General features: G+C 36.7%; 2 protein-coding genes and 1 pseudogene across 3 annotated transcripts; 2 read left to right on the forward strand and 1 right to left on the reverse strand.

Moving 5' to 3' along the window:
• Positions 1-835: 835 nt before the first annotated feature.
• LOC147476066 (putative invertase inhibitor) lies at positions 836-1,521 on the forward strand. The gene has a single exon (XM_086584309.1). The coding sequence runs from the start codon at positions 845-847 to the stop codon at positions 1,385-1,387; it is 543 nt and encodes a 180-aa protein (XP_086440435.1). The 5' UTR covers positions 836-844; the 3' UTR covers positions 1,388-1,521.
• Positions 1,522-2,670: 1,149 nt separating this feature from the next.
• LOC147476067 (pectinesterase inhibitor 12-like) lies at positions 2,671-3,240 on the forward strand. Its single transcript, XM_086584417.1, has one exon. The coding sequence runs from the start codon at positions 2,686-2,688 to the stop codon at positions 3,223-3,225; it is 540 nt and encodes a 179-aa protein (XP_086440543.1). The 5' UTR covers positions 2,671-2,685; the 3' UTR covers positions 3,226-3,240.
• An 815-nt stretch (positions 3,241-4,055) lies between these two features.
• On the reverse strand, positions 4,056-10,188 carry LOC147476068 (ABC transporter G family member 9-like; annotated as a pseudogene). Its single transcript, XR_015207646.1, has 6 exons — positions 10,093-10,188; positions 7,713-8,495; positions 7,432-7,609; positions 5,648-5,671; positions 5,330-5,445; positions 4,056-4,794 (listed from the first exon to the last, which is right to left on the reverse strand). The product of XR_015207646.1 is annotated as an ABC transporter G family member 9-like (transcript).
• Between the last annotated feature and the right edge of the window lie 1,569 nt (positions 10,189-11,757).

Genomic DNA, 11,757 nt, shown 5'->3' on the forward strand with positions numbered 1-11,757 from the left:
GATAATATGCCTGAGTATATTAGTACCTCACAATGCTCACATTGACCACTTCATTTGTAGGAACACCTGCATAAACCAGTTTAGTCTAAGCATGATGAAGTATTTTTATAGCAATATTTAAGTCTTTTTTGGAAAAGTACAAAAGAATAGCGCCTTGTCGAATTTGGATCTTTATCCAATTATTAAGTGACATATAACACAATAAGCTCCGATCCTCTGGATGGGTACTAACACAATACAAGCATATATAACACAATAGAAAAGATGATTCACCTGTGTAACTTAGTCCCTGCTTACATAATGAAAATCACTAAATTGAACACGTTTTTGTGTGATCAAATTTGGAAGGTATCTGATCAAAGGGTGTTTACTCAATAAAATATCATGGGAAATTAGCTGAGGGAAGTCATATAGGAAATGAAGTACACACAGTTTTGCCCTACAAATATTACCTATGGTGTGCATTCCTATGCCATCTTTTCTCGGTTTTGTTTACCCTCTCTGATGATTTTTTCTATTTATTGCCTTTATGAATTAGAAGGTATGAATATATGCCTTTATGAATTATGATAATAGTTGCATCTTTCCATAAAGTTTGATATGTATTACTCCATTTTGGTAAAACTGGTCTATGGGCTACAAATCCTTTTTTCTAAGTTATTCAGGCGTAGATCACTTTCCATTAATGACATAACTCATATTAGTGAATAGAAATGTTTGTTTGATTACAGAAATATTCTAAAATTAATTTTCTCGTGAATTCTATATTTGATACATTCTACAGCTATAAAAGGAACAGCACGAGAAGTAGTGGGAAGACACGTACAGAACTAGGAAGAGAATCATGACTACAAGATTTTGTTTCTTCAATCTTTCTTTAGTTCTTATTTCCTTGGTCTTCCTCCGCAGTGCAAGTGCTGATCTAGTTGCAGATACATGCAAGGAAATTTCACAATCAGGAGGTGTTACTCTTCCATACGACTTCTGTGTGGCGGCACTTAATGCAGATCCGGGAAGCCAAGCAGCAGACCTTGCAGGACTTGGTGTCATCTCATTGAAACTAAGCAAAGCCAACGCAACCTACGTTAGATCATACATCGATCAGCTTTTGGCAGGCAAAAAGTATGATGAAGAGGCCTTGAAAACTTGTGCGGAAGAATATGACAATGCACTAGATAACATTGAAATGGCAACTTTATATATTAACAGGAAGGATTATAATGGGGCGAATATACAAGTTAGTGCAGCCTTTGATGTTCCTCAAGATTGTGAAGACACATTCAAGGAGCGACCAGATCTACAGTCTCCATTGACTAAGGAAGATGATGTTTGTACTCAACTTTTCAAAATCGCCCTAAACATCACTAAGAAATTAAGTGGTCGTTGATCGTCTTTCATAATAAATCAACAAAATATTAGGATTTCTGGTTGATTGTTTTTTTCTTCTTCAGTCTGTAACCGTTGACACAAATAAGTATATCATTGCCTAATAATTAATGATACAAAGTTAAGTTGGTGTTATTTTTTTCGTTGATCTTCTTCCACAAAAAAAAATTCATTATCTCATTGCGGAAAAAATTTCCTTTGATGTTTTGATGTTTACATTCTATTATTGAAGGTTCAAGTGCAATGCTTCATTGAATTAGGACGCACTGCTGGTGCAGCTTTGATCAATCTCGACCAAAGTTCCCACTTAAATCAACATAAGCCGCCACTACCACAATGTAAATAAAAAGGGGTTAGCGACCAAAAAATACAGCGAACTTTGGTTTCGGTTTCAAACAATACAACAAACTTTTTTTTTTATTCAAAAAATGCAAGGTACTTTGATTTGGTTTCAATTCAGAATTTCAGACACGCTTTCCAATTATATTTCTCTAAGAGCATTTGCAATGCAGGTGGATAAGGAGGGTTTGTGACTATAGTCACCAGTTTTGTTGAAAAAAGGGTGTGCAATGCAAATGTAAAAAACCCGTGATTATTTTCCCCAATTGAAATCAAGGTGAAACCTTCCACTGAGATAATGGCTGACTTGTTAACTTCGGATGGGATGTTGGATTACGTCTCGTGTGTTTTTTTCGATTTTTTTTCGGACGGAATGTTTCATTCCGTCTCGTGTGTTTTTTCGGTTTTTTTTAACTTCAGACAAAATACCAGACAGAATGTTACATTCTGTCTCGATTAAAAAGCCTCCAGACAGAATCTAACATCCTGAGATTTTTTTTTTACCTTTACAGTTTCACCTTATTTTTCACCGTTTTGGAGAAATGAGAGAGAATAAGTGCCTACGTGGAGGTAAATAAGGGGGGAATTATTTTGACTTGCATTGCAAATGCTCTAAATAACGGACTGTTTAGGTGGACGGTTAATTTCGTCCCCAAATTTGAAAACCTTGACATGTCATCACATCTGAAATTTCACAAGTCCAAATCATCATATCCCAAATTGCCATTAAGTGCCAAAGTCAATCCATGAGTTCGCCTCATTTTTCTTAGTTATTCCGCGGCTATCACTTTCCATTAATGCCATATTTTTTTAGTGAATAGAAATCTTAGTTTGATTACGGAAATATTCTAAAACTTATTTACTAGTGAAATCTATATTTGATACCATTCTACAGTTATAAATGGAAACATGTAATCCTTAGCAGAATTAGTGGTAAGAAACAGAACTAGGAAGAGAATCATGACTACAAGTTTTTGTTTCTTCAATCTTTGTTTAGTTCTTTTTTCCTTGGTTTTCCTCCATAGTGTAAGTGCTGATATAGTTGCAAAAACATGCAAGAAAATTTCTCAACTTAAAGATAGTACTCCATATGATTTCTGCGTGGCGACACTTAATGCAGATCCCGGAAGCAAAGCAGCAGAAGACCTTGAAGGACTTGCTGACATCACATTGAAACAAAGCAAAGCCAACGCAACCTACGTTAGATCATACATCGATAAGCTTTTGGCAGGAAAAAAATATAACGAAGAGGCCTTAAAAACATGTGCGGAAGCATATGACAATGCGATTGATTACATTGAAGTGGGAATGTTATATATGGAGAAGAAGGATTATAGGGGGGTGAATATACAAGTTACTGCAATATATGAAATTCCGGGAGATTGTGAAGACGCGTTCAAGGATCCACCTGGTTTACAGTCTCCATTGACTAAGGAAGATGATGTTTGTAGTAAACTATTCTTAATGCCCCTAGCCATAACTTATTTTTTAATTCGTTGATCGTCTTTCAAAATAAATGAACCAAGTATTAGTTATTCTGGTTGATTATTGTTTTTCTTCTTCTTCCTTGAGACAAATAAGTTTATCATTCTCAACTGTGAATTGCATATACCTGAGTTAGTTGGCGATGATCCTTTTTTTTTAACATTTATCTTGTTCCACGTACGAAATACACATCATCTCATTGAGAAATAATTTAAGTGGTTTGTTTACTTGGCAAATGTGTACTCTATATGATTGGAAAGCGTATACGATTGGAGTTTGTACGTGGTCGAGAGAGACTGAGGAAAAATCATGTTGCTAAGCGCTTAATAATGTTTTTCACTTTCTCTGTGTTAATTAACGGTACTCTTAATCTCGGTATCTCATGTAATATTAATCTTCTTCAGTTCACTTCTGAGTTCTGATATGATTTAAAGTCTTTGTGGCGGTAAGGACTTGCCCATATATACTTCTCAAAATGTGAAATACATCGTTCTGATTTAAATACAATGTACAACTTTATGGTATGGTCAACCAAATTATTTCAGCAGCTCTCAGGATTTGGATTGCATGAATTCTTTTTAGTAGTTCCCTGAATAAGAGCACAATACCTGTTAGTGTGCCAAGACTACACTTTTGAGTCCCTATTGTTCCTTAGAAACTGTTGGCGTGGAGGGAGTGCACAGAATTCAGAGAGGGTTCCCTCACCAGAAAACATGTGGTGCATCGCATCACGACAGTGAGATACATGTTGGCTACAGAAATATTCGACGTGCACACAACATAAGCAAGAAGGGCATTCTTGTTTTGGCATTTTGCCAGTGTACCCTCATTGAACTCTGATTCGGTTTTAAATATGATAATGTGTGTTACTAAGTCTCAATGGTAGATCTCAATAAAACAAGCCAAGAAGAATCTGGAGAATTCTCTCACACTAAGTAAGGTTTACACCTTTGTGTCATACTCCGATCCTCATGAGGGCAAGATAAGCTATGAGCTTGTAGCCAACTAGCATTATAGCTAAAGCCATAAGAGCAGTGCCTTTATGGTCAAGACCAACCATTTGTATTGCTGGAAAGCTCCCCACTGTGCAACTGACGTTTGGGCCACATGCGCAAGTTTCGTTAAAAAAAGCTTGTACGTATACTGGCTAAGAGATATGTACTTTATCCACCCAATGAAGGCAGGGACATGTTGCACATAGTACCCACCAGCAAGAAGGAATGCAAGTATGATTACTGATCCAAGTGTTGTTGCACACTTGAGATCCATCACCAATGAGCCAAGAGCAAGCCCCAAGCCTTGCGCAACCAGTACGATGTTTAGGAGAGCAAACCATGTTCCGAAAAAGTGTGCAACCGTGAGCTTTAGGCCAGCCATCAAGTAAGTAATTAGAAGAAATATAGTTGGGAGAACAAGCTCCATTGGAAGGTCACCCACAATTCTAGGCATAAAATAGAATGAGAGCCTATACATGCCCGACGATCTCTCATTTGTAAGCATCATACGCTCTTGGGGGAAAGTGAAGATTGCTTGGAACAGAGGGAAGAAACACCAAAAGCTGGTGTAAAAGAAAAACAATCCAATCTACACACAGTAACAAATTACCAAATCATTTGCATGGTCATTGAAAACTAATAAATGTTAAGTTACTCATCAAACATCAGATTTGGGTGGAATCAGATTCCACATTGGCAGTCAAAGCATTTCAGAAAAACAGGGTACATTGGTTGGTCAAGGCAGATTGGGAGAGAGTAAGCAGAACCAAAGTTAATATCAGGATTACTAGTACTTGGAGCTAGCGAAGTTAACTTTGGAGCAGATGTGTGCGTCAAGAAAGGAGCTTTGCTTCCAAGTGGAGTGAAGCAGTGGTGGGCAACTAAACCTCCTTTTGTATCAAGAGTTGAGAATCAGCACTTACATACTACATATTTATTTAAGCATTATAAAGTTGGAGAGCCTGCACAAGGTTTTCACATAGCGTAAATAGTATATTTTTTCTTGCTATTAATACAATTACCCTTTATAAAAAAAACATAAAATCAAACATCTAATTAAGTTAAACCAATCCTAAAAGGGATCAAGTTGGTGAAATTAGCTAAAGAATGACAGCGGAAAATACCTGATCTTGTATGTTAGATACTTTAGATTGAAACCACAGAAGTCCAGCTAGAAAAGCAACAACAGTGACTTGACAAATCTTGAGGCCAGAAAATGATTCATACCTCCTTTCTTTAAGTAACACAAAACTGTTGACACCAAGTTTGGCAGTGATTCAATGTTTTTTTAACAATGGCCGCAACCTAGCCCCTTGACCCCCTCCAACACTACTCACCCCCCCTTCTCCTCTACCTCCCACTGTCCAATCCCCACTCCAACCCACTTCAACCACCAACTCATCTCTTGTTGTTTCCACCAACTCCTCCTTGGTTGTGGCAATTCCATCTCTTGAGAAGGAAGTTTCCTGCTTTGAGAATATCTCTGGAGCTTCTAATCCAAATCCTTCACAGCTGAACAATGAGGGAAGAAGATGGAGCACATTGCTCAAGGAAATCCCACCTTCCGCTGGTTGTGAGGAGTTATTTTATTTTGAACCCGAATTTTCAGGTGATGCACTGGTTATTGAAGATCAGGTGTTTGAAGAAGGTGTGAAGGAGTGGGAGGACCGTGTAGTGGGGTTTTTTCTCGACAAAAAGCTCCCGTATACTATGGTAAAGACCAATTAATCAAAAAGATGGAACTTGAAAGGCGATTTCGACTTAGCTCTTGATGGAGATATATACTACTTCAAATTTTACAACAATGAAGACAGAGAAAGTGTCATGGATAACGAGTCACTCTATATTGCAGGAAAATTGTTTGTTATCTGATCTTGGACAATGGAGGTTGAAGAGAATAGAGGTTTAATTAGTAGAGTCCCTGTTTGGGTGAAGGTTTATAATGTACCAAACCATCTGTAGAATGCTAAGGGATTTAGTTACATAGCTAGTTCTCTGGATAAGTCTCTATTCATAGATAAAACAACTGAGGGAAAACAAATGCTTACTTTTGCTAGGATTTGTATTGATATCAATGCTGATAAAAAATTGCCTGCATCTATTAAATTGAAGAGTAGAAGTGGGAATATCTACAAAATTCTATTAAAATTCCCATAGAGCCTTTGATTTGCACCAAATGCAAGGTTTTTGGTCACAATTTAAATTTTAACAGGATGTGAAAAACAAATACCAAAAGCCGCTCACATGCAGTGCAAGAATTGACCAAATGACGCGTAAGAACGATGGGAATGTAAAGAGCACTTAAGGGGCATGGAGAAAAAAGGAACATAGACACGAGAAGGTCGCAGATGAGCCGATCATCGAAGCCACCCTAGGCAGTCCATCAGTGAGAAATTTGAATGTAGGTAACAAATTTGCTGCCTTTGCAAAATGACACAACACTAGTTGCTATCTCTGATATTGTTCAAGCTACTACAATGAGAGAATGTGCCATTGGCATAGAAACTCAGTAAGATATTCTACGTTTTCTCCAAGACAAACACCACCAAATGTATGAAGCTCTTGTGAATACAAGTGAGGATGAATGCTCGAATACTATCGATGGTGTGGTCGGTAGAGAGAAAGAGAATGAATTCTTCAATGACCACATTATTCTTGCTACAAACCAAGTTGATGGCACTCATCCTCAAGATTCTATTGAGGTTACTTCTGAAATTTTGGCAGTAACACCTCTAATTAATGGAGAACAATTGAGAAGAAAAAGAAAACTAAGAAGCACGTTCAATGATCTCCTGGTGAAATTGATGATCCCACTCGCCATGATGAAGAAAGTTTTCTTGCTGGCCAGGAAAAAGGTAAAGCATCTTGATAGTTATATTAAAGAGATTTGGAATGAGCGAATGAGTCAGACATTTGCTTGCATCCATTGTGGAACCTTCTTCCGAGAGTTTGATAAGGCCCTAAAGCATGTTTCGAAAGATCACCCAGCCTTGGAAAAACAATTCTCGAAAGGAAAGTAGGTGGAATGAGGTACTTCTAGTAATGGTGTACTTTGAATAGATTTGGTGTTAGTCTTGAGGCCATATAACTTGTGTGTTTGTTGAACCTCCTTCTAATGACTATACTCTTAGGGAAGGTATGTATGAGGATGATGCCTCAGGAACTCCATATGTAACAAGTTGATTATCAATAAAACAGGTGGGGTCAGTCTTAACCCCAGCTTAACTTTTCAAAAAAAAAGTTGTGCTCCATGGTTTGAATCTATTATCTTCTAAATTATCGGTAAATTGACTGCCTATTTCCTTAATCTCTGCCTTCAATATGAGCAAGATTGCTCTTGTAAGAAGTGGCCAGGGCATCTTTCACAGCTTTCTGTTCCTTGTCCACTTCATTTGAAGGAACACCTACATCAACCAGTTTTACATAAGCATGATAAAATAAAACACAATAAGCTCCTCTGGATGGGTGCTGACACAATACAGGCGTATGCATCAGCTACATTCTTACCATTTGCGAGATCCAAAAGGTAATCTGCAAGAGTCATATGCACGAAGGGGGAGTAGGCAATGCTAGAAAAGTAATCCATGACGCTAGCTCCCTTGCCAAAAAACAAGGGGTTACCATCTGGAAGCAATAACACCTTATGAAACATGTAGAACAGCCTACTCGAGGGTTGGTGGATTGCCATCGCCACTGTTCTTCCACCTCTTGCAAGTTCCCATAATGTTGACACAATTCTCTGAGCTGTAGTTGAGTCCAGACCCGAGGTAGGTTTGTCAAGAAACAGTGGACTTGGGTTGATCAGTATTTCTTGGCCAATACTAACCCGCTTCCGCTCACCCCCTGAAACACCCCTTTTCATTGGCCCGCTTATGATGATGTTTTTGCACTTTGTTGCTTCAAAACTTCTTCTGCGTGCGCAATCTTCTCTTGCTTGGTTAAAGTGTTTGACAATTGTAGAAGAGCAGTGAAGATCAAAGTCTCGCTGACAGTTAGACGAGGATAAATAACATCATCCTGGGTAACAAACCCCATGTTTCTCTTCATTTGGTTCGAGAAGGGCTTGTCATTGTAGGTTATGCTTCCACTTAATTGTCCACTGAGTCGACCTCCCAATGAAGTAAGAAGCGTGGTTTTGCCACTACCAGAGGGACCTAAAATAGCTAACATCTCTCCTGGTAACACTGCACCTGTGACTCCTTTCAAGATGTTTCTCTCTTCGGATTTTTTGCTTTTGGTTTTAAGGCATCTAGCTTTCTTGATTTCAACCGTGTACACGACATCTTCAAACTGTCAAGAATCAAAGTATTATTAGGTGTGATATCAAAGTATTCCCTTTTCTATTGTATTTTAAGCAGCAAAAATGTGAAATCTGATGTCCCAAATTTGTGCTAGTTTTTGTACACTGTTCAGTAGCTAGCTCAAACTCATCCGCTGATTGGAAAAAATGAATTTTTGGGCATCCAACTATGGCTAATTTCACATAGTGGGTAACATATGTTTTTTTTAACACTTTAGGCAATCGTGGTTTTCTATTTTAACAATGCGGGGATTCCGTCTAAGTTCCATCTCAAATAGTTAATGGGAGCTTACGTGGACACTCGATCAATTACACACGTGGACTACCATAAAAATAAATTTAATTTCAAAAAAAATATTAAAAATGGAACAAAAAATTACAATTAACTACAATTACACATGTGATATTTTCATATCAAGTGAAATGTAATGGACCAAAACATATATAAAAAATATTTTGGAAATAAAGTGCAATAATATATTTATTTAATAAAACAATCATTCTATTACATGATTTGGATGGCAAACAGACGGAATCCCCACATTGTTAAAATTTGAAACCACGATGCCTAAAGTGTTAAGAAAAAAAAAATTGTTGTCTATTATGTGAATTTGGGTATAGGTGGATGCTTAGAAATTCTTTTTTTTCTCTGCAGATTAGCCACATAAACAAGAATGTGAATTTACTCGTAACATTATATACTCTCATTTTTCAAGAGCATAGAACAATATCTCGACAATTATCTCAATATCTGCTGGTTCTTAAGGTACTGATCAAAATTTGTTTTGTTCAAAGTATCATTAAATACCAGATCTTCAGAGGTTTGTGTTTTGATATATATGTTCGAAACATATCGGAATTTTTAGTGTAGAAACACATTTTCAGAGGCTTATGGTTTAATATTTTCTTTCGAAAGATATAACTACTATACAGAGAAATTATGTTCAGTACCTCAGTATAGTATATGGTTTTGTGCTATTGGCTGCAATACATTGGTTTCAACCTTATCCACATCTTAGTTACCAAAAACAAACCTTGTACACAATTTCAAATTGTCAACAATTAAAGTATGGCTAAATCTATGGTGCGCAGGTCGTATGGTATGCTATCAAATCTGGGCCACTCATACCAAGGGGTGCGTGTGTATTGCATGGAAAAAGTACTGATCCAAAGGCCCACATTACCTGCGCACCATACATCTCGCGCACTGAAGACATGCTCTTAAAGTATTAGTTGCAACTTGCAACATCAAAGGATTAATTCTGTTTAGTAGATCGTAGTTCAAGCTAGAATATTCCAAAATTTAATATCACAAATTCAATATAGTTAAGTATTTTTCTCCGCAGATTGACAAACTCATCCGGAAATTAATAACACCAGCAAATTAAAGTATAAAAATGCACTAGAACGTATATGTACACTCTTTGAAATAATCAAAAGAAACAAAGACGGGCACAATGTTACATAAAAATGTGATATGATTTATAGATTCTTCATTCAATTCATACTAAAAGCCATGACAAAAAGTTTCAGTGTAGGTAGATATTTAATTCTAGGACTTGAACCTTACGTACAAAAACTCCGTACCTTGAGAAAAACAGGACGATTTACGTTCTTGAAGATAGCTGTAGGTTCTTGGTCACTAGAACAAGTTTGAGATTCCATGTCTATCTCACTTCCCATTTTCTCTTACTGATCAGTTTGCAAAAAAGTTGTATACAACAAACTACTCTAGTACCCACCTCTCAATCTCTAGATGGTATTTTTCGTATGAGAGACTTTACATTTTTTTTTCCCCGTAAAAGATACTTACTCTCTCAAATTCAGTTAGCTCTTTTCCATCCTGATAAACTATAATCTCCTATATTTAATGCATCAAACTATAAAATTTTCCTCTCTCAATATAGTACCCTTAACATATATGAAGAGTTTGTTGTCTGCGGACCTCTATTTTTGCTCTGGCACTACTAAAAAAATAGGTTTTTATCTCGGTTATAAAATTAGCCTTATCTCGGTTCTACTGAGAAGAGAGATAATATGTCCTATAAATGAGATAATATGTCTCATAACTTAGGTACTAACTCTGAGTATAAATCAGTTATCTCGCCTCTTACTTAACCGAGATAAAATATATGGATTTTACCACTGGTGGTATGGAACTGATATAATAGGAAATTTCATTTATCTCACCATTGTGAAACTGATATAATAGGAAATTTCATTTATCTCACCATTGTAGAACTGCTATAATAGGAAATTTAATTTATCTCACATTGAACTGATATAATTGATATTAAACCAAATATCTCGGCACTCAAATGATATAATTGTTATTATACCAAATATCTCGGAATAAATTTGGCAAAGAAAACAGAAATCTCAAAAAAATAAAAGTCCCAAAAAAATAGAAGTCCCGCTTTTTCCATCTCTCATGACTAGCATGAACTCAATGGCAACTTTCTAATCCCGACTATCTCATCTTCACTATCTCTTCGTGTATATTGCCCTCTCTTCACCTCTCGCACCAACTTAGAAACGATTTCCACTACCCATTTCAAGTCCACAGATAGGTCGCAACTTCACCGCTTTGCAAGATTTAATTGAAGCCGATGATCAAAGAATCAATCTCTTGGATGAGGGGTGACTGAAAACCCGTCATCTCCGCATCTCAATAAAGAAAGACCATCGGGCAAAGGTAACAATCTATTTATTTTGCAAGCTTCACGTATTTTTGTATTGACTTACGGATTAGTTGATAACTTTTCTTGTAATCCACTTTGTTTCTAGTGTATATACTTTGTGCCGCTATTTAAATTGAATGTCTTTCAATGTTTGAGACTCATTATTTCTTTTATCCGATATACCATTCAACTTCTCAATTTTATTTGCAATATGCAAAGTTGGAGGAGGATTATGGTCTTGGCGGTTGCATGAAGGTCTATGATCAGGCTGCAAAGACTGTTCCCCGATATGAGAAGATGAGCATGTATGAAATTTACATTGCTCGTCTTCTTTGATCTTTGGTGTCCCCAAAACAAGAGAGATCTATGAGGTAACGCCTATTCACTTCTACCTTATTTAGTTGATGTAAACATCTTCATGTATCTTCTTTGAATATTTTGCTAATATTCGATGTCTAAAAAATGTAAACCAACTTCAATTTTTTTTTGGGCCTTGTCATGTAGGTACTTTGTGACACAAATTTCCTAGTTCCATAAAACAAGCTCGATAAATATTCATGAAATTTGTAAA

Source organism: Coptis chinensis, chromosome 9, assembly GCF_015680905.1.
Source record: "Coptis chinensis isolate HL-2020 chromosome 9, ASM1568090v1, whole genome shotgun sequence".
NCBI classification, from domain to species: Eukaryota; Viridiplantae; Streptophyta; class Magnoliopsida; order Ranunculales; family Ranunculaceae; genus Coptis; species Coptis chinensis.

What these genes read in the sequence shown, in the direction of transcription:
- LOC147476066 (XM_086584309.1), top strand. Translation starts at nt 845, where the DNA reads ATGACTACAAGATTTTGTTTCTTCAATCTTTCTTTAGTTCTTATTTCC.
- LOC147476067 (XM_086584417.1), top strand. Translation starts at nt 2,686, where the DNA reads ATGACTACAAGTTTTTGTTTCTTCAATCTTTGTTTAGTTCTTTTTTCC.